General features: G+C 44.9%; 1 protein-coding gene across 1 annotated transcript in view; it reads right to left on the minus strand.

The window, feature by feature from the left end:
* The window catches only part of DNAH11 (dynein axonemal heavy chain 11), a 481,578-nt gene that overhangs the window by 294,687 nt on the left and 163,568 nt on the right, over nt 1-23,323 (minus strand). The window contains exon 23 of the mRNA XM_073677778.1: nt 12,000-12,083. Coding sequence (XP_073533879.1) covers nt 12,000-12,083 — 84 coding nt within the window. The remainder of the gene's footprint in view (nt 1-11,999; nt 12,084-23,323) is intronic.

Below are 23,323 nucleotides of genomic sequence, written 5' to 3' on the forward strand. Positions count from 1 at the left end.
CCTGCCTATACACCCTGCCTGCATGATATCTCTGCAGATGGATTAGTCCTCAGAAGGACTGTTTGATAAGATGGATATGTGTAATGTATGGTTTTTCTCCCTATACTACAGAATACACAAGCAAATCTCTCCCTGACACAGCAGCACCTCTCCCTACACTGTCTGATCCGGAGTGACTGACTAGCATGGCGGCGCCAGGTCTGATATAGACCTGATGACGCTGTGCGGCCAGCCAATCACTGTAATGCCCACAACCAACATGGCTACGGCATTACAGTGATTGGCAGGCAATCCCTGCATGTTCATTGGCTCTCTAAAGAGCGCCAAACATGCAGGGAGGGGACCCGAGTTCCTGCCCGAGCAACCCGGAAATACTCGGCGAGTGCTGAGCATCTCGAGCAGTGAGATGCTCGGGCAAGCACCGAGCAGTAGCGAGCAAGCTCGCTCATCACTAGTGCTGACTGATGGATTCTTAATAACCTTACTTTGCAGTCAGCAATTGGCACCACAGAGGTTATAGAAGGCAAATCAAATGTTGCACATTTTTTAATGAAACCTAAAAGCAAAAATTATTTTTTAGCCACCAATTACATGCATTTCAGTAAGAAAAAAAATGGTCTTCAAAAGTGGACGCTTTTAAGTGTCCAAAATCTCAAAAAGTAAGTTGTTTTAGTCTCAACTGAGTAGTACAGGATATAAGTTATGAAAGGTAACACATCTGAGGAGTTGCCATAACCCCAAATGGAGAGAAAAACTGTCAGCAACAGAAGAATTACATAAAAATTTCCACGCTTTAGACCAGGGGGCTCAAACTAAGCTGGGTATATGGGCCACACATAGAAAAAAAAATTAATTTGAGGGGCTGCATTCTTTGCAGGACAAAGTGACATTTTTAGTGATAACATTTTTTTCTATACACCTTTTGATAATTTTTGTGAACATTTTTGGCGTGTTTATTTAATTTTTTTAAATGGCATTCATTGTATGGGTTATGGTAGATAGCTTTATAGCTTGGATCGTTATGGATGTGAAAATAACAAATGTTCACTTTGTTTGTTTACTTTATATATAGAACAGCATTTTTAGTAGCAATATGTTTTCATGCTTTATTTTGAATATATATATATATATTTTTTTTTACAATTTTGGTTTCCCCCAATTGGCCACATACAGTAATATTGTCTTACAATTAGCACCATATAGTAATTCTGGCAAACATCTTGTGGTAATGTGCCCCATCCTGGTCCCCTTCTTGTACTAATGCCCCCATCCTGGTCCCCTTCTTGTAGTAATGCCCCCATCCTGGTCCCCTTCTTGTAGTAATGCCCCCATCCTGATCGCCTTCTTGTTGTAATTTCCTAGCCTGGTCCCCTTCTTGTAGTAATGTCCACATCCTGGTACCCATCTTGAAGTAATGCCCCAGCCTGGTCCTCATCTTGTAGTAATGTCCCCACCCTGGCCCTCATGTTGGAGTAATGCCCCATCCTGGTCCTCATCTTGTAGTAATGTCCCCATCCTGGTCCCCATCTTGTAGTAATGCCCGGTCCTGGTCCCGTCTTGTAGTAATGTTCACATCCTGTTCCTCATCTTGTAGTAATGACCCCATCCTGGTCCCCTTCTTGTACTAATGTTCCCATCCTGGTCCTCATCTTGGAGTAATGACCCCATCCTGGTCCCGGTATTGTAGTAATGCCCCATCCTGGTCCTTATCTTTGAGTAAAGCCCCATCCTGATCCCCATCTTGTAGTAATGTCCCTTTCTGGTCCCCTTTTTATAGTAATGCCCCATTCTGGTCCTCATATTATAGTAATGTCCCCTATTGTACCATTCTTCACATACACATAAAAGAAAGGGAAAAAAAAGAAGATTCTTCTCATCTATCCTCTTTTTCCTCAGCGTCCTTTCTGTACATGTGGCCTGCTGGTGCCTTAGACCACTTGATGATCATGGCCCGGTCCAGGGGCAACGCCCTTGGACGCACATTCAGTTGAAATGTATTGCCGCACAGAGACAGTCTCTCTGCACAGCAATACCAGTGCTAGCCGCCGGCCAATCAGAGGCCAGCAACTGACAGCGGCATAACAGCTGCTGGCCTGTGATTGGCTGGCATTGATATTGTTGTGCAGAGAGCTGGTCTCTGTGCGGCAATACATTGAAATTAAATGTGTGTCCAAGGACGAATATTCAACTGAGAAAAAGCGGCAACGTCGGCGGCCCCTGGACTGGGCCACGATCGTCAAAAGGTATACAGTGCCTGCGAGCTGCGTGAAGCAGCCTCAGGGGCCGTATGCGGCCCTCAGGCCACGTGTTTGAGACCCCTGCTTTAAACGATCTATAATTGTTAGAAGTGTTTCTTGACAATATACTGTTTAAAAAAAGTGTTCCCCTGTTGCCAACTCAAGTATTAAGCTGCAATCTGTTGGGAAATCTGACAGTAAATATTTCATTTTCCTGCAGCGCCACCACAGGAAGAGTGATGTATTACACAGCTACCATGTAAATCAGTGTTTCCCAAACCCCATCCTCACGGCCCCCCACAGGTCATGCTTTCAGGATCTCCTTAGTATTACACAGGTGATTGAAGTATCATCAAGGCATCAGGAATTCTCTCACCTGTGTAATACTAAGGAGATCCTGAAAACATGACCTGTGGGGGGCCGTGAGGATGGGGTTTGGGAAACACTGATGTAAATCAATGGCTTGCTTGTAACATGAAGGTCAGGATAGTACCTGCAGAATTAAATAGACCATTTAAACTGCTTTAAAGGGGTATTCCCATCTCCAAGATCCTATCCCAATATGTAATATGTGTAGTAATAATAATAATAATAATACTAGCAAATACCTCCAATTAGAAATGTAGTATAGTTCTTTAGATTTGCTATGTCTCTATCTTCATGTGCAGGCATTGCAGGACGTTAGGTATCCATGGTTATGACCACAGGCAACTCACTGTCACTATATGAGTAGTCGTAACTATGGATACCCAAGGTATATATAGTATAATTGGCCCACATAGTGCTTCACACAGTATAATGGCCCCTCGGCACACCTTGGTACAGTGAGCGCGTTGTAATGACGTTATCTCACCCGCTGTGCTGAGACGTCAGATGTAGTCAAATGTAGTGTTGAGCGAGCATGCTCGACACTGCTCGGTACTCGCCCGAGCATCACGCTACTCGGGATGTTCGGCGAGCACCGAGCATTTCCGGGTTACTCGGGCGGGAGCTCGGGTCTCCGACCCTGCATCTTTGGCGCTCTTTACAGAGCCAATGAACATGCAGGGATTGCCAGACAGTCACTGTAATGCCGCAGCCATGTTGGTTGTGGGCATTACATTGATTGGCTGGCCGCACAGCATCACCTCGAGTATTTAAAACCAGGCGCCGCCATCTTGGACACAGACGGCTGGGATCAGACAGTGTAGGGACAGCGCTGCTGATTTAGGGAGCGATATATACTGCGAAATAGTTAGTGTAGGGTCTGTAAAGACTGCCAGATCAAACAAACAGTCCTTCTCAGGACTAATATCCATCCCAGATATCAGGTAGGCAGGTTGTATAGGAGACGCAGTGGTTATACCAGCAAACGCTGCATTACAGTCCTGTGTGCTCCTGTTGCTGAAATTGCTGGACTTGGCTCCAGGTCTTGGGGGCCAGGAAAAATCCTTTTTTTTCATCTAAATCCTTTTTTTTTTTTCCTCCTTCACACTGTACAAATACCCATCTTATTCCCCCCCCAACCACCACCCCCCCAAAAAAAAAGTGTGTCTGTGACAGTTCAGACACAAATATATTTTTTTAAAAGAGTCTGGTGTAGGCCAGAGAAATAGAAGTGTGGTTTTGCAGTTACACAGTTCAAACCTCTGTATTATCCACTTTTGGGCCATTATTACCTAAAAACAAAAACAGTTTGAGTGTGTCGCTCACTGTTCAGCGGCAAATATATCTATTTAAAAAAAGTCTGGTATACACCAGTAAATTATAACTGTGGTTTTGCCGTTCCATGGTAAAAAATCTCTATTATCCTGCTTTTTTGCCGTAAAAAAAAAACTGTAATAGTGTCTCCCTGATTGTTCAGACAAAAATATATTTGTTGAAAATAGTCTGGTGTAGGCCAGAGAAATAGAAGTGTGGTTTTTCAGTTCCACGGTTCAAACCCCTGTATTATCCACTTTTGGGCCATTTTTACCTGAAAAAAAAACAGTTTGAGTGTGTCGCTCACTGTTCAGCCGCAAATATATCTATTTAAAATGGTCTGGTATACCCCAGTAAACAAAAACTGTGGTTTTGCCATTCCACGGTAAAAAATCTCTATTATTCAGCTTTTGCTATTTTTTCCGTAAAGAAAAACAGTAATAGTGTCTCCTGATTGATCAGACACCAATATATCTGTTTAAAAGAGTCTGGTATACACCAGTAAATTATAACTGTGGTTTTGCCGTCCCACAGTAAAAAATCTCTATTGTCCAGCTTTTGGTATTTTTTCCGTAAAGAAAAACAGTAATAGTTTCTCCCTGATTGTTAAGATTGTTTAAAAGAGTCAGGTGTAGGCCAGAGAAATAGAACTGTGGTTTTCCTCTTCCACGGTTCTAATCTACTTTTTACTACCCTTTTTCCATTGATAGTGCGAGTGTAAGCTATTTTACTTCCTTTACAATGGGCAAGGCGCGTGGCAAGGGACGTGGAACTGGACGTTCTGATGATGGTGCGTGCAGAGGAGGGGGCCGTGGTCAAGGTGAAAATTTGCCACAACCAACAGCCACATCTTCTCGCTCCCACTTCTTGACCAAATTACTAGGGAAGCACAGAACACCATCAGTATTGCGAACTGATCAGTGTGAACAGGTTATTAATTGTATAGCAGATAATACTTCCAGTTACCTGGGCACCACCACCTCCGGTCTGTCTTCCACACGGTCAAATCTTAGTAGCCGTGAGTCTCGACCGCATACTCCTCCTCACCCTGATGCTCCTTCCTCCCACCATGCCGAGTGTCGTTAGACAACAAGTGATCACACAGTTGGACACTCTGAAGAGCTGTTCACTGGTCCATTTCCAGATTTGTGCCCCTCGCCGGCTCAGCTTGAAGGGGTGGAAGAAGAGATCCCATGTAGCGATGCCCAAATATTTGATCAGCCACGGCCACAGGAAGTCGACGCTGGCAATTTGTCACAAGAGGTGGACGATGACGAGACACAATTGCCAGGAAGTGAGGAGGAGGATCGTGGTGCGCAAGTGGAAGAGGAGGAGGTGGTGGTGGATGATCTAGTAACTGACCCAACGTGGCAGGAGGACACGCAGAGCGAGGCGAGCAGCACACAGGGTGAGGGAGGCAGAGTACCCCAACAGGCAGGAAGAAGCAGTGTGGTGGCCGCACACAGAAGGCAGGCAACAGTTCCTCGTAACACCAACACGAGGGACGTTGCCAGTACAACCTGTAGGTCTTCCAGAGTCTGGAATTTTTTTAAAGACTCTGCTGATAACCCCAAAAAGGCCATTTGTACCACCTGCCATGCCAGCATCAGCAGGGGTGACAAAACTACCAGCCTGACCACCACCAGCATGATCAGGCACATGGCAGCAAAGCACCCGACTTTGTGGGGTCAACCCCAGGGTCCACGACCAGTGTCAGCGGGTGTCACCACTGCTTCTTCTGCTGTTGTGCGTGCAATAGAACCCCCTGTTGTGTGTGCAAGGCAATCCCCTGTCCATACTGCATTCAAAGATGCCCCCTCCTCTCTGTCTTCACTTGTTATGGCAGTTTCTCAAGAAACAGCATCAACGTCCACGTCCCACCGCAGCGTTCAATTGTCCATATCCCAGAGCTTTGAACGAAAGCGCAAATTCGCAGCCAACGCCCCACAGGCCACAGTCCTAAATTCGCACATTTCACGACTGCTTGCGTTGGAAATGCTGCCTTTCAGGCTGGTGGAGACGGAATCCTTCCGCAACCCTATGGCAGTGGCAGTCCCTCGGTACTCGGTCCCCAGCCGAAACTATTTTGCCCGGTGTGCCATCCCCGCACTACACAAGCACTTGTCCCAAAACATCTGCCGTGCCCTCAGCAACGCAGTTACTGGGAGATTCCACCTGACAACGGACACATGCACAAGTGCTTGTTGCCAGGGACGGTACATCTCCCTGACTGCACACTGGGTAAACATAGTGGAAGCCGGGACCCAGTCGGACCTTGGGACGGAACACATCCTCCCCACGCCGAGGATTGCGGGCCCTATATCAGTCAGAGTTGCCCCCACAGTGTACAGCTCCTGCGCATCCTCCTCCTCCTCATGTTCAGCCTCCATCTCAGATATCACCACATCAGTTACAAGCTGGAAGCACTGCAGTACTGCCTCCGCCAAGCGGCAACAGGCTGTGCTGAAACTCATAAGCTTAGGTGAGAAACCTCACACTGCTTGTGAGTTGTGGACAGCTGTGAAAAAGCAGGCAGATCTGTGGCTGAGACCGCTGAACCTACATCCAGGCATGGTCGTGTGTGACAATGGCCGTAACCTGGTGGCGGCTCTGAGGCGAGGCGAGATCACAAACGTACCATGCCTGGCTCATGTGCTTAACCTCGTGGTTCAGCGGTTTCTTAAATCGTACCCCGAGTTGCCAGATCAGATGGTCAAAGTACGCCACCTGTCAGCTTATTTTCGCAAGTCGGCTACAGCTTCCGCCGCCCTTGCTGTGTTACAGCAACGTTTGCAGCTTCCGTCACACCGACTGGTGTGTGATGTCCCCACACGTTGGAACTCTACCCTCCACATGTTGCAAAGGATTTGTGAGCAGAAGAGAGCAGTTGTGGAGTACCAGCTGCAACAAGGCAGTCGATATTCAGGTCAGACTCCACACATAAGACCTCAGGAGTGGACCTGGATGTCTGACATATGTACCATCCTGACAAACTTTGAGGAGTCCACCAAGATGGCGAGTGGCGATGACGCCATCATTAGCGTCAGCATTCCACTTGTCTGTCTTTTGCAATGCTCTCTGCAGAGAATTAAAGAGGAGGCATTGCAGCCAGAGTATGATGAGATGGATTAAGAAGCCATAGCGGTCGATTACACACAGCCCAGCCTCATCTCATCCCAACGTGCAATGGGGGACAATGAGGGAGAGGAGGAGGAGGAGGAGGAGGAAGAACAGGAGCTTGTATCATGCGCTGTAGACGGTAGTACCTGTACAACTGTCATACCGTCGGTTCAGCGTGGGTGACCTGAGGACAGGGGGGAGGGGGAGGAGGAGAGCATAGTCCGTCGTCCTCTTGGTGAGGTCACGGAAACCTTGCCCGTTACCAGTCTGGCACGCATGGCTGACTTCATGTTACGCTGCCTTAACCGTGACCCTCGCGTTATCAAAATGTTGGGTGACAGTCATTACTGGTTGGTGACACTTTTAGACCCCCGCTACAAGGAGAACTTTCACTCTCTTATTCCTGAGGTGGAGAGGTCTACAAAAATGGGGCAGTACCAGAAGGCCCTTGCTGCAGAACTGTTAAAAAAATTCCCATCTGAACACGCTAGCGGCAGAGGTCACAGTTCGTTGCCCAACCAAGGCGTACATGCAAGAGAGACGCAACTCCAATCCAGCAGATGCAGGGGAACACTGTCAACGTTCTGGGACAGTTTTCTCAGACCCTCCCTTCGGACAGACCCTGAGGCGCGGGGTACTCTCACAAGGAGTGGAAAGTTTCAAAAGATGGTGAGGGAGTACCTTGCCGACCGTACCAGCGTCCTCCGTGATTCCTCTGTGCCTTTTAATTATTGGGTATCCAAGCTGGACTTTTGGAATGAACTCGCTCTGTACGCCTTGGAGGTCCTGGCCTGCCCTGCTGCTAGCGTGTTATCGGAGCGTGTTTTTAGTGCCGCTGGGGGAATTATAATTGATAAACGCACTCACCTGTCAACTGATAATGCTGACAAGCTGACCCTTATCAAAATGAACAAGGGCTGGATTGGGCCAGACTTCTCATCACCACCAAATGACAGCAGAGTAACAAAGTCAAATCCACTGTGTTATTTTGGGAGGTGTATTCACATGCACCGCTTCACACCCACACATGGGTATACGCTTCCTCATTTCGGCTGTTTTTTTGTTCTTCTCCTTATCCTCAGCCTCCACCACCACTATACCACCAGGGTGACCGTGGTCCGTGTTGCCATTATTGAAAGTTCCTCCGTCCTTATTTTTGTCAGCTTCTGCTTGGAAGGCATAAGCAAAGACTGTGGGAGACCCACTCCCCAATAATGGGAATAATATTTTTAAGATGCTGTACTGTATGGCTCTTGTAAGGGGCATTAAAACCGTCTTGTTAAGCTACTGTGACGTCCACCACTTTTCTAAGGGGCATTAAAACCGTCTTGTTAAGCTACTGCGACCTCCACGTCTCTTCCGAAGGGCATTAAAACCGTCTTGTTAAGCTACTGCGACCTCCACGTCTCTTCCGAGGGGCATTAAAACCGTCTTGTCAAACCACTCTGATCTCCACAGCTCTTCCAAGGGGTAATTGAAATGTTGTTTTTAATTAACTCTAACCTCCACAACTCTTCGAACGGGCATTGCATTTCCTCCTAATATTTGGCAGCTTTTGCTTGGAAGGCATAAGCAAAGACTTATGGAGACCCACTCCCTAATAATGGGAATAATGTTTGTAATATGCTGTACTGCATGGCTCTTGTAAGGGGCATTGCAAGTTTCTCCGTCCTAATTTTTGGCAGCTTTTGCTTGGAAGGCATAAGCAAAGACTATGGGAGACCCATTCCCCAATAATGGGAATAATGTTTTTAAGATGCTGTACTGTATGGCTCTTGTAAGGGGCATTAAAACCGTCTTGTTAAGCTACTGCGACCTCCAAGTCTCTTCCAAGGGGCATTAAAACAGTCTTGTTAAGCTACTGTGACCTCCACCACTATTCCAAGGGGCATTAAAACCATCTTGTTAAGCTACTGCGACCTCCACGACTCTTCCAACGGGCATTGCATTTCCTCCTAATTTTAAGGGTAGAAGGTTTTTAGTACGCTGTAATCAACGTCTGTTTCAAGGGGCATTGAAGTTCCTCATAATTTTTGGAAAGCCTTCCATTCACTGCTTAGGCCAACAGTGCACAGGAGACCCAGTTGCTATAAATGGAAAAAATGGTTTAGTTAAGGCCCAAGGGGCATTGGAGTGCCTCTAAATTTTTGGTAGGCATTGCACTCACGGTATGCCCTATAACTGTGTAGCCGAACCGCTCCTTTTGGTACAGAAACATATCCTACAAGACATGTGTGGTTGACTGGCCTGATATTGATGTGAATGGTCCCTGTTCCTCCTGCTCTTTCTCCTTTGCCACCACCTCATCCATCATTCATCACCTGAAGCTTTGTTTTAAAGGGAGTCATAGAACTGGGATAGTAGCAGGAAAACATCCAGCAATCCTCGGAGGAGGTAGGATAAGCGCCAAAACGCTGACCACCTCAGGCCTAGCCGCTACTACATACATGCGCTTGCATTCCAAGAAAACAAAGCAGATGCTAACTTCTATTATCATCAAGCTCCTCACCTTGGCACTCTCAACTCCCCTGATGGAGAAGCCAGGGCCCACCGGAGGAGTCTGGTTCTCTGGTGGGCTCATCCAATGCTGCCCTAAAGCAGGCCAGGCTAAGAAAAGTGTGTGGGAAGGTGACAGGAGAAATAGGGGCGGCTGGGGACAATTTATGGACACCCGGCCGCCCCCAGGTGGCTGCGGACTGTGTGTGGACACCCGGCCGCCCCCTGGCGGCTGGGGACCGAGTGTGGACACCCGGCCGCCCCCTGGCGGCTGGGGACCGAGTGTGGACACCCGGCCGCCGGGCAGCTGGGGACCGAGTATGGATACCAGGCCACCGAAGCAGCCATGAGGTAGTGGCCAGCTTCGGCCTACTCCAAACTAAAAGCCCCCATTTCAAGTGCAAGCTAGCAGTATGGCATTGCTGCCTGGGGTTGAGTGGGTGGCAGGCTGCACACTTACGCTTGCATTAAAAGAAAACAAAGCAGATGCTAACTTCTATCATCATCATCATGCTCCTCACCTTGTCACTCTCAACTCCCCTGATGGAGATGCCAGGGCCCACCGGAGGAGTCTGGTTCTCTGGTGGGCTCGTCCAATGCTGCCCTAAAGCAGGCCATGCTAAGAAAAGTGTGGGGGAAGGTGACAGGAGAAATAGGGGCGGCTGGGGACCGTTTATGGACACCCGGCCGCCCCCAGGCGGCTGGGGACCGAGCGTGGAGACCCGGCCGCCGGGCGGCTGGGGACTGAGTATGGATACCTCGCTGCAGAAGCAGCTATGAGGTAGTGGCCAGCTTCGGCCTACTCCAAACTAAAAGGCCCCATTTCAAGTGAAAGCTAGCAGTATGGTATTGCAGCCTGTGGGTGGGTGGGTGGGTGGCTGCATATTTGCGCTTGCATTGCAAGGAATGGGGGCGGTACAATTGAACACTGCCCTGGGACAAGGACTTGCACGGGGATAGTTGCAAGTCTGCATCTTCTGATGCGGCAAGCATCACTTCTGATGGGCACACTTTTAGGCAGTGACCTTGGAGTCAGAGATGCTTCCAGGGGTCTTCCCCATGCTGTTCCCAAGTCTTTTCAGCACTGTATGCATGTGTCACACAGCACATGGCCAGATAAGGTTGTAAAATGTTAAAATGACATTTCCCGGTGAATGCATTTGTCATGGTTGAAAGCAATAGAAAAGTGCAAAAACGCATGAAAAATCCTACTTGTGAACATAGCCCAAGGTGTGGAGGAGTATTTTTGTTTTTAGTTCCTTAACATATTTCACAGGAAAACAGTTTCAGTTTTGTTGTTGAACGTTTTATTGTGAGCCCGTAAAAGTGGCTTAATACCTCTGACCACGTTGTTGACAGCAGTGACCTGGGGGTCAGAAATGCTTCCTGGGGTGATCCCCATGCTGCCCCCATGTCTTTTGAGCACTGTCACTATCGTTTTGGGCACTTTTTAGGCTTTCTACAGACTGCCGGGGGTGCTGTCGCAAAAATGCTCGGGACTCCCATAGACTAACATTGGGCTCGTTGCTCGGGTCGAGCACCCGAGTAGCACGGTGAGCTCGGTCCGAGCTTCGAGCACCCGAGCATTTTAGTGCTCGCTCAACACTAGTCAGATGCAGAGGGCGAGTGATGGCAGAGGGAGCGTCAGCTGATGCGTCTTCCTCCATCATTGCTTTCAACTTTATTCGCATCTAGGATGCCGATATAGTTGAAAGTGCGATGCAGGGCAGCATCGAGGGCAAAATATACTCGAGGGACCCGCCCGGCGCAGCAGGCCAAATGAACTCATCCTGCGTGCCTGATTTGGCCCGCGGGCGAGAGTTTGACATATGTGTTATAGAAGATCTGTTGCCAGATTTCTCAATAAAAACTGTATACATTATTAAATAAATCTCTTAGACCTGTCTGAGATGATCTAGTGAATCCTGCTTTGAGCAGGGGGTTGGACCAGATGACCCAGGAGGTCCCTTCCAACTCTACCATTCTATGATTCTATGATTATGAGGCTGTTGTATTTACTTTACAAATCCAGATCAGAATTGCAGTACAGTCTTGATACTAAAATGACCATTTTATGAGTTCAGCTAAAGAGTGAGTTCATAAATCTAAGTGTATTCAGATTAAGCCCACCCGGCCTGACTGAAAGATGTAGCGGAGATTGAGCAGAAGCAGAGAGGAAAGACACTGAAGAGCTGTCTATCAGGCCATGTGGGCGAGGGTTGGATTTAAACTTTCAGAAAGGGCTAAACAGCTATCCTGACATGGATTTTCATGGTAAATACACCAGTCTCATCAGGTTTAAATAATGTATGCCATATGTATTTTGAAATCTGCGATGGAGACTCTATGATAGATCTAAAGAGAGTCTTACTTATTTGTTTTGTAGCCGAAAAATGTTGAATAGAGTATTGCAGAACAATTTATTAAAACAAAGCTTTTCATAAAAGCAACAGCTGTGGAACTTGCCTTTGAAAACCTTCTTAGCTCAACGTCCATCTGTTCCACATTAATCTGCTTCCACTGTGTTTTAACCCAATCAGAAATACTGTTCTATGAAGTAAATATAACGGAGAGAAAAAAGTGACAATCAAGACATGTAAAAACAGTGAAAATCCTACAGATACAATTCCTACACAGAACCGGTCAGCTCTTATGACATGCAACGCGAGTACAGAAACCCCAGAGTATTGGCTTCACACCTACAGTGCTGCTCACCATTATTGGCACCTCTTCTTTTTTTTCATAGACTGTATAATATCTTCAGAAATAAATGGAAATGTACCAAAGTTATATCCTCAGGTTTTTTAATAGTGGTCCAAAGTAATACAACAATAAAACATTGTTTTTCAACTTCCATGTTGCAATTTCAAATAAGAAACAGAATAAACAGCATGTGCAGCAATAACGACACCTCTAATTAACCCCTTTAAAGCCCATGACGTACTAATACGCATCAGTGCCCTGGGCTTTAAGAGCCTGACCCGTATTAGTACGTCATCGTGATCGCGCGCGCACACAGGCTGTGCGGGTGCAATCGCCGCCGGGTGTCAGCTGATTGTCACAGCTGACACCCGGTACTATGTGCAGGGAGCGGTCCCTCACCGCTCCCAGCACATTAACCCCCGCAATGCTGCGATCAAAGTCGATCGCAGCATTGCGGAGGCAAGGGGAGGTGATCGCAATACTCACCTCCTCTTCCGGCCTCCAGCGCTGTGTGCCCCGGCTTCCTGGGTGTTGCCATGACGACCCGATGTCGTCATGACAACATCCGGGTCACCAGACAGCAGGAAGATTGTTTGGACATGCGCAGTGCATCTCCAAACTATCTTCTTCTTCTCCCTGTCCAGCGCTGACTGCCTGCATGGCACAGGGATGGTGCTCCATCCCTATGCTGTGCAGGCGATCAGAATAAAAAAAGTGAAAGTCCCATAGTGGAACAAAGTAAAAAAACTCCCAAAAAGTGAAAAAAAAAAAAAAAAAATTGTAAAAAAATAAAAAAAATAATCCACTAAAAATAAAAATATAATGTACCCATCAATATATATTATGAAAAAAAAACAAACAAACAATAAAAGTACACATATTTGGTATCGCCGCGTCCGTAACGACCTGGCCTATAAAACTGTTCCACTAGTTAACCCCTTCAGTGAATACGGTAAAAAAAAAAAAAAAATGCAAAAAACAATGTTTTATCATCATACCGCCAAACAAAAAATGGAATAACACGCGATCAAAAAGACGAATATAAATAAAAATGGTATTGGTGAAAGCATCATCTCGTCCCGCAAAAAACAAGCTGCCATACAGCTCCATCATCTGAAAAATCAAAAAGTTACAGCTCTCAGAATAAAGCGATGCAAAAGAATAATTTTTTCTATAAAATAGCTTTTATTGTGTAAAAGCGCCAAAACATAAAAAACAATATAAATGTGGTACCGCTGTAAACGTACTGACCCGAAGAATAAAGCTACCTTATCAATTTTACCAAACCCGCAGCAGAATAAAAAAATGTAAAAAAACACAATTCCTGAATTGTTGGTTTTTGTTTATTCTGCCTCCCAAAAATAGGAATAGAAAGCGATCAAAAAATGTCACGTGCCTGAAAATGGCACCAATAAAAACGTCAACTCATCCCGCAAAAAACAAGCCATCACATGACTCTGTCAGCCAAAATATGGCGATGCAAAAACTAGATTTTACAAAATATGTGTCTTTTAGTGTGTGACAGCTGTCAATCATAAAAACCCGATATGATTCTGGTATCGCTGTAATCGCACCGACCCGAAGAATAAAGTAATCTCATCACTTATACCGCACGAGGAACGGCGTAAAAAATAAACGCTAGGGCTGGGGTTGGGGTTGGGGTTGTGCTGATGTTAGGGCTGGGGTTGTTTTTTTATTTTCAACAGTAAAAAAAAACAAAACAAAAAAAAGATGACGATATGGCGACTAGTGTTGAGCGCAAGTGTTCGCTACTTGAGTTTGCATCGGGTGCTCGGGTATGCACTGAGTATCGCGGGTGCTCGAGTCTCCGCCCCATATTCTTCGCGGCCAAAAAAACCTCGCGGGGATTGCCTGCCATGCACGAGCGATCCCTGCATGTTTTTTTGGGGGTGTCTAATAACCGTGAAACATGCGGGCGGGGACTCGAGCATTTCACTTGAGCACCCGTGATACATGGTGCATACCTGAGTACCCGATGCAAACTCAAGTAGCGAGCACTTGCGCTCAAGACTAATGATAACTTATTCAATATGATGACCTAATGTTATCAAATTCTGTGTCATACCTCTGGGTTCAAAATGTTCACTATACCCCTTAATAAATTCCTTGAGGGGTATAGTTTCCAAAATGGGGTCACTTGTGGGGGAGCTCCACTGTTTAGGCACATCAGGGGCTCTCCAAACGCGACATGGTGTCCGCTAACAAATTGAATGGAAAATCGGCTCCAATTGTTAGCGGACACCATGTTGCGTTTGGAGAGCCCCTGTGTGCCTAAACATTGGAGCTCCCCCACAAGTGACCCCATTTTGGAAACTAGACCCCCCAAGGCACCAATCTAGATGCATAGTGAGCACTTGGAACCCTCATGTGCTTCACAAATTGATTTGTAAAAATGAAAAAGTGGAAAAAAAAGTACTTTTTCATTTTTACGAATCAATTTGTGAAGCACCTAGGGGTTCCAAGTTCTCACTATGCATCTAGATAGGTGCCTTGGGGGGTCTAGTTTCTAAAATGGGGTCACTTGTGGGGGGTTTCCACTGTTTAGGCACATCAGGGGCTCTCCAAACGCAACATGGCGTCCGCTAATTATTCAAGCAAATTTTACAATCAAAACGTCAAAAGGCGCTCCTTCCCTTCCGAGCCCTGCCGTGCGCCCAAACAGTGGTTTTTCCCCACATATGGGGTATCTGCGTGCCATGGGGAAATTGCACAACAAATTTTGGGGTCCATTTTTTCTTGTTACCCCTGCGAAAATAAAAAAAATTGGGTCTAAAGTAACATTTTTGTGAAAAAAGTTAAATGTTCATTTTTTTCTTCCACATTCCAAAAATTCCTGTGAAGCACCTGAAGGGTTAATAAAGTTCTTGAATGTGGTTTTGAGCACCTTGAGGGGTGCAGTTTTTAGAATGGTGTCACTTTTGGGTATTTTCTGTCATAAAGACCTCTCAAAGCGACTTCAAATGTGATGTGGTCCCTAAAAAAATGGTTTTGTAAATTTTGTTGGAAAAATGAGAAATCGCTGGTCAACTTTTAACCCTTATAGCTCCCTAACAAAAAAAATTTTGGTTCCAAAATTGTGCTGATGTAAAGTAGACATGTGGAAAATGTTATTTATTAACTCTTTTGTGTGACATATCTCTCTGATTTAAGGGCATAAAAATTCAAATTTTAAAAATTGCAAAATTTTCAAAATTTTCGCCAAATTTCCATTTTTTCCACAAATAAACGCAAGTGATATCGAAGAAATTTTACCACAATCATGAAGTACAATATGTCACGAAAAAACAATCTCAGAATCAGGAGGATCCGTTGAAGCGTTCCAGAGTAATTACCTCATAAAGTGACAGTGGTCAGAATTGTAAAAATTGGCCTGGTCATTAACGTGCAAACCACCCTCAGGGGTAAAGGGGTTAATACTTGGTTGCGCACCCTTTGGCATTGCTTAAAGCCTCCAAACGTTTCTTGTAGCCATCTAGAAGCGTCTTGCACTTCTCAGCTGGAATTTTCTCCCACTCTTCCTTTGCAGTTTGTTCAAGCTCTTGAATGTTTCCAGGGTTCTTTTCCCAATGGTAGACTTCAGTTCACCCCATAGATTTTCAAGGGGATTGAGGTCAGGACTCATCGCTGGCCATTTTAAAACAGTCCATTTTTTCTTTTTCAACCATTCCTGTATACTTTTGGATGTGGGCTTTGGTTCATTGTCTTGCTGGAGAATCCATCATCTTCAACTCAAACCAAAAGTTTTCTTACACTGGGTAGGACATTTTGTTCTAAAATCTCTTGATAATTCTCTAATTTCATGATTCCTGTGATACGGTCGAGGCCTCCAGTACCGGACGCAGCAAAGCAACCCCACAGCATTATGGCTCCTCCACCATACTTAACTCTTGGTAAGGTGTTGTTTACTTTATGCAGTTCATTGCGCCATCTGTAAACAAACTGTTGCTTTGCATTGCCAAAAAGCTCTATTTTTGTTTCATCTGTCCACAGAAAATTTTCCCAGAAAGATTGTGGTTTGTCAAGGTACTCTTTGGCAAAGATCAGTCGTTCCTTTTTATGTCTTTTCTTCATCAATGATTTCTTCATTGTCCTTTACCAATAAAGCTCTGCTTAGTTTAGTGTGAGGCATATGGTGCTTGTTGTAACCATGACCCAAGACTGTTCAAGGTTGGCCTTCAGGTTTTTGGATGTTTGCCATGGTGTTTTTTTCCACCATTCGCACCAACCTTCGAAGACATCTCTTGTCAATTTATCCCCTTTCCCCCACAGCCAGAGAGTTTCTTGATGGTTCCATGGTTGGCAAACTTCTTAATAACATTGCGCACTGTTGAAACTGGGATACCAAAGTGTTTGGAAATGGCCTTATATCCTTTGGAAGTCTTGTGTTTGCTAATAATAGCAGTTCTGAAGTCCTCAGACAGCTCCTTTGTTTTCAACATTGTGACAAAGGAACAGGGCCTACCATGTGGCTTTTTTGTTAGAACCTTGCTCTTAGGTTTTTTCCTTTGCTGGTCACATGACCTTGTTGGCCTATTTAATCCTGCTCCGCCCTTCTGGCTTTGCTGGACTTCATTGTATAACTACTTTCTAGCTAGCCTGTGCTCGGTATCTAACTCTGTTAGTTTGCTTGGTCTACGGACCTCAGTGTTCTATATATTTTGTTTGTTTGTCTGTCTGCTACTATTTCTGTTAGGAGGTGTCCCATTTTCCTCACAGTCCTTAGTACTTGTAGGGATTCCTTCCCCACATCTATAGGTCTCCGTACAGACTAGCTTAGGACTTTAGCAGGTCTGATCGCAGGATCAGGTCCCCTGTTACATCGTAGGGATAAAGCTGAGTTCTATCGTAGGGACAGATCTCCTCTCTTTCCTTAGCTCTGGTAGCAGAACATAACAGTAAGTCCAGCCTGCAAATTCTCTAAGGAAAGATTTTTCTGTTCCATCATGGTGTCGGTTCAGGATTTGGCTCATCGCCTGCAGGGACTCTCTCTGGAGGTGGCCGAGCTCCGTCAGCACATGAGTAACTGTCCTGGAGCACATTTCTTGGAGCCTAAGGTATGTTTGCCGGATTTATTTTTTGGTGAACACCGAGAATTTTTTTCATTTAAAAATGCTTGCTTATTGTATTTTCATTTGAGACCCAAGTCCTCTGGGGATGAATCCCAGCGCATAGGGTTCATAATGTCACTGTTGCGCAAAGAGCCTCAGGAGTGGGCCTTTTCTTTGCAACCTAGTGATACATGCTTCAGATCAGTGGATAGTTTTTTTTCTGCTTTGGGGCTATTATATGATGATCCTGACCGTGTCGCATCAGCTGAGACTGAGTTAAGACGTTTGAGACAGGGATCAGGTAATGTGGAAAAATATTGTACTCATTTCCGTCGATGGTCTACTCAAACAGGGTGGAACGATTCTGCTCTGAAAAGTCTATTTCTTGCTGGGCTCAATGAAAGGGTTAAAGACCTGCTAATTGCTTATCCTACACCTGAAGATTTGCAACAGGCTATGCAATTAGCTATACGGGTGGATAGGAGACTGCGTGCAAGGGTTAATGAGAGCAAATCCTCTGCTATGTCAGTTTCTGGTTATGAGAATGTGTGTACTAACAGTGGTGAACCGATGGAGATTGGATCGGTGGCACCTCGCTCTCAAGAAAAAGACCGTAGATTTTTTGAAGGCTTGTGTTTCTATTGCGGAAAATCTGGTCATTTGATTAAAGGCTGTGAGCTTCGTATGAAGAAAGAAAAAAAAATGGTCAGTCATGCCCGTATTGCCTGTTTAAATTCCAAGGGTGTATTTTTAGCTGCTTCCACGATTGCTCAGGAAAAATTAATGGAATTTCGGGTGTTTGTCGATTGTGGGTCTACTCTGAATGTAATTGATGGGGGATTCTTGGAAAGACTCAATTTAAAACCCGAACCTTTATCATCCCCCATTGCTGTGGTTTCTGTGGATGGTTCCCCTTTGAAGAATATTACTCTCAAGGTCTGTGAATTTCCTCTCACTATTAATGGTGTTCACCATGAGAAATTGGATTTGGTAGTTTTGAATAACTTGCCTTCTCCAGTAATATTGGGATTGCCCTGGTTAAAATTTCACAATCCTGTACTGGATTGGTCTACCAGTGAAATTAAATCCTGGAGCCATAAATGTTATGACAAGTGTTGTAACGGGCGTATTGCAGCTTTGGATAGGGGAGAATTGCCTGTTCCTATTCAGGATTTTTGGAGAGTTTTTTCTGAGAAGGAATCGCAGGTTTTGCCTCCCCATAGAGACTATGATTGTTCTATTGAATTTGTCCCTGGAGCGACTCTTCCTAAAAGTCATTTATTTAACCTTACTATTCCTGAGAGGAAGGCTTTGGAGGAATACATACAGACAAGTTTGGCCGCCGGTCACATTAGGCCTTCTAAGTCTCCTGTGGCGGTTGGATTTTTTTTTGTAAAAAAAAAGGACGGCGGTTTACGTCCTTGTCTGGATTTTCGTGAGATTAACAAAATTACTGTACGCAATCCTTACCCACTGCCATTGATTCCTGATTTATTTAACCAGTTAATGGGGGCCAAGTGGTTCTCTAAAATTGACCTTAAGGGGGCATACAATCTGTTGCGCATGAAGGAGGGTGACGAATGGAAGACTGCTTTTAACACTCCTGTGGGTCATTTTGAGAATCTGGTTATGCCTTTTGGTCTTACTAATGCTCCTGCATTTTTTCAGAATCTTATTAATGACATCCTTAGACCTTTGATCGGCAAAAATGTGGTTGTGTATTTGGATGACATTTTGATTTATTCGCCGGATCTGGAGTCTCATTGGAGGAGTGTACGTGAGGTATTACAGTTATTAATGGACAATTCGCTTTTTGCTAAGCTGGAGAAATGTGAGTTCGCTGTACAGAGAATTAGTTTTTTGGGTTACATTATCTCCAGCGAAGGTTTTGAGATGGACCCGGTTAAAGTTCAAGCTGTACAGGAATGGCCTAGGCCTATTGGTTTGAAATCGATACAGAGGTTTTTAGGTTTCGCCAATTATTACAGAAAATTCATAAAAAATTTTTCTAGTATTGTCAAACCTCTGACCGATCTCACCAGGAAAGGTGCTGATGCGGTTCAGTGGTCTTCTGAGGCTATTGAAGCTTTTGTGTATCTCAAGGAGAGGTTCACCTCTGCTCCCATCCTTATGCAGCCTGATGTGACTAAGCCGTTTTTGGTTGAAGTTGATGCTTCCTCTGTGGGGGTTGGCGCAGTATTGTCTCAGGATAACGGGGATGGATTACATCCCTGTGCCTTTTTTTCAAAAAAATTTTCGGAGACTGAATTGAATTACGATATTGGTAATCGGGAATTATTGGCTATTAAACTCGCATTTGAACACTGGCGCCACTTCTTGGAAGGTGCGGAATTTCCCGTTCAGGTTCTTACGGATCATAAAAATCTGATATATCTTGATGCTGCCAAGCGCCTGAATGCCCGTCAGGCTAGGTGGGCACTGTTTTTCTCGCGGTTTAATTTCTCCGTTACTTACATCCCTGGTACTAAGAATGTTAAGGCGGATGCCTTGTCTCGCAGTTTTTCTCCCATAGTCGGTGCTGAGAAAGAGGAGAACATTTTACAAGAAGGTGTTGTGATAGCTGCTTTGGACTCCGTTTTGGAAGATGAGATTCTTAAAGCACAGGAGAATGCCCCATCTAACACTCCTCATGGGAGGTTGTTTGTGCCTGGGACCTTTAGGAGAGATTTGTTTGTTGAGTGTCACGAATCTCGGTTGGCAGGTCATCCCGGAATCTCTGAGACCAAGAGACTGGTGGGTCGCAGTTTTTGGTGGCCTGGATGGCAGAAGGAAGTCATTAAGTGGGTGCGTCAATGTACTATATGTGCTAGATCTAAGTCCTCACATACTCCTGCTGCGGGGTTGCTTTGTCCTTTGGAGGTTCCCAGTGCTCCTTGGACACATTTGGCTATGGACTTTATAACTGACCTTCCCCCCTCTGAGGGTTTTACTGTCATCTGGGTGGTCGTGGACCGTTTTAGCAAGATGTGTCACTTGGTTCCCTTCGTCAAACTGCCCTGCGCTAAAACTCTCGCTAAGGCCTTTGTCAAGGAAATTGTCAGACTTCATGGCGTTCCTACTGACATTGTTTCTGATAGGGGTCCTCAGTTCGTGGCTCGTTTTTGGCGTGCCTTTTGTGACAGGTTGGGAGTTCATTTATCGTTCTCGTCCGGATATCATCCTGAATCTAATGGCCAGACAGAAAGGAAAAACCAGGATGTTGAGCAGTTCTTGCGTTGTTTTGTGGCAGACAATCAAGAGGGGTGGTCTGAGTTTCTGCCACTTGCTGAATTTGCTCTGAACAATCATACATCTTCTTCTGCTGGTTGTTCGCCTTTTTTTTGTTGTTCTGGGAGACATCCGTCGTTTGGGTCGTTCTCCAAGTTGGGATCTGCCGTGCCTGAGGAGGAGAATTTTTCCGGTGATTTGGAGAGAGTTTGGACGGATGTGCGTGGTAATCTTCAGGAGGCCAACAGAAAATCTAAAGACTACTTTGATAGGAAACGACAGGAGGTTTTGTTCGCTGTTGGTGACATGGTTTGGTTGTCCTCTAGGAATCTGCGGTTGAGGATTCCTTCTAAGAAATTGGGTCCCAAGTTTGTAGGGCCCTTTAAGGTGCTTCAGGTTGTCAACCAATCTGCTGTTAGGTTGGAGGTTCCTACCTCCTGGAGAATTAATCCGGTATTTCATGTCTCTCTGTTAAAAAAAGCTGTTGTGTCGGATGGTGACGCCTCTGCCTCTGTTCCTCCGGTGGTGGAGGACGGGGAATATGAAATTTCTCGCATCCTTAACTCTAGACGGTATAGAGGTAGTTTGCAGTATCTTGTGGCCTGGAAAGGTTTCGGACCCGAGGATAACTCTTGGGTGAGGTCAGATGATGTTTCCGCGTCCAGACTTATCAGAGCGTTTCACAGGAGATTTCCTGATAAGCCTGGTCCTAGGGGATCCGGAGGATCCTCTTAGAAGGGGGGGTACTGTTAGAACCTTGCTCTTAGGTTTTTTCCTTTGCTGGTCACATGACCTTGTTGGCCTATTTAATCCTGCTCCGCCCTTCTGGCTTTGCTGGACTTCATTGTATAACTACTTTCTAGCTAGCCTGTGCTCGGTATCTAACTCTGTTAGTTTGCTTGGTCTACGGACCTCAGTGTTCTATATATTTTGTTTGTTTGTCTGTCTGCTACTATTTCTGTTAGGAGGTGTCCCATTTTCCTCCCAGTCCTTAGTACTTGTAGGGATTCCTTCCCCACATCTATAGGTCTCCGTACAGACTAGCTTAGGACTTTAGCAGGTCTGATCGCAGGATCAGGTCCCCTGTTACATCGTAGGGATAAAGCTGAGTTCTATCGTAGGGACAGATCTCCTCTCTTTCCTTAGCTCTGGTAGCAGAACATAACATTTTTAGAACATTGAAGTCATCATTCATTGGCTAATTCATGTCACATGGGCACCGACAATTAATCACAGGTGAATCTCTTTTGTGATTTAACACAGGCGAATCAAAATGTGATTCCATACTAAATTAATGTAAAGGGCGCCAATACCAGTGACACAGCAAGCTTTAGGTTTTTCTATTTTTCCCTCAAATTATTGGTTATCATTTGCTCTTTTGTATTAAACACGAGTGCTCTATACAAAAAAACTGTTTCACTTGATTAATTTTTTTCAGGAGATATTCCACATTATGTACTTAAACTTCATGGGTGCCAATAACGATGAGCAGGACAGTACCAATGAGTCAGTAACCAATAAAGAAGTCTTGTAGGGGTTGTCCAAAGAAAATAAATCCAATTATTCATCTCTTACAGTGGTACTGTTCAAGTGATATTGGCACTGCAATTCCTGCCATGTCACATGATATTGTGGTGTCACATGATCGCAGAATCCAATCAGCGGCCACTGATCAAAAGCAACCTTTACTATTTTGTCAGAGTAGATGTTTGCTCTGATGGAATATTGTTGAGCTGCAGCCAATCAGCAGCTGATGATTGGCTGCATAGATCACTTGACACAACAATATCACGAAACCGGTCAGGAAAAGCAGCACCAACATCCTTAGAACGACGCCACTGTGGGAAGCGAATATAGATTTTAATTGTCTATAGGGCCCTGAAGTGATTAACTTGGGGTTGGGCCAGTAGAGGACAACCCCTTTCAATTTTCCAAGTAATAGAGAATTACATAGTAGTTTGGTAGATGCTCTTCTCTAACTCTTAACAGTGGATGTAGATATTGACAGAATTAGTTTATGTATCTGCGTAGGATAGAAATGCATGCACTGGTCTAATGGCACAATATACAGAGGTGTCCTTTCTTACCTCATGTCGGCTCAAGATATATGGAGATGTGTGGTATGGAGATTACAAACTAATATCTTCGTAATGATGAGTTGAGATAAAAAAAAAAAACATAAAAAAAAATTCTTCTCTGCAGCCACTATTAAATCATGTGTCTAGTTCAATATGAAACATTTGGTGAAAGGAAAAGTTATCTAAAGTGTATAATGTTGGAATCTGAGAGTCCTCAGTGGTTGATACCTTTTAATGGCTAACTGAAAAGATGGTAAACATAGCAAGCTTTCGAGACAACTCAGGTCTCTTCCTCAGGCTAATAATGACACCAAATCTGAAAACACATACATATGTACATAGGCCAAAGAAAAAAAAAAGGAAAAAAAGTCAGTGCTATGTGCTGTCGTAAATACGACAGGTGACGTAAAGCAGAGTCAGGCTAGGGAGGGGGAGAGGAGCTGGGAAAGTTAAAGCAAGATTCTAAGATAGGCGGAACAAATTGTATTATTGGTATATGGTTAGTAACCTGTGGAGATCTGAAAATACTTAAGTGAGTTGTGGAAAGCGATAAATCAAAGCAAGAGAGTTCACATACATGTCAAAAGTTCATTGTCCTCAAAATGGAGTCTCTTGGAGATGTGATATCCCCAGTTGTCCTTTAAATTTATATAACAACACATGAATATGTGATATCCCCAAATGCCCATTTATTTTGTATAAAAGCTCATGA

Source organism: Phyllobates terribilis, unplaced genomic scaffold (genome assembly GCF_046119375.1).
Source record: "Phyllobates terribilis strain yellow unplaced genomic scaffold, ASM4611937v1 Scaffold_4__5_contigs__length_816908805, whole genome shotgun sequence".
In the NCBI taxonomy this organism is placed as follows: Eukaryota; Metazoa; Chordata; class Amphibia; order Anura; family Dendrobatidae; genus Phyllobates; species Phyllobates terribilis.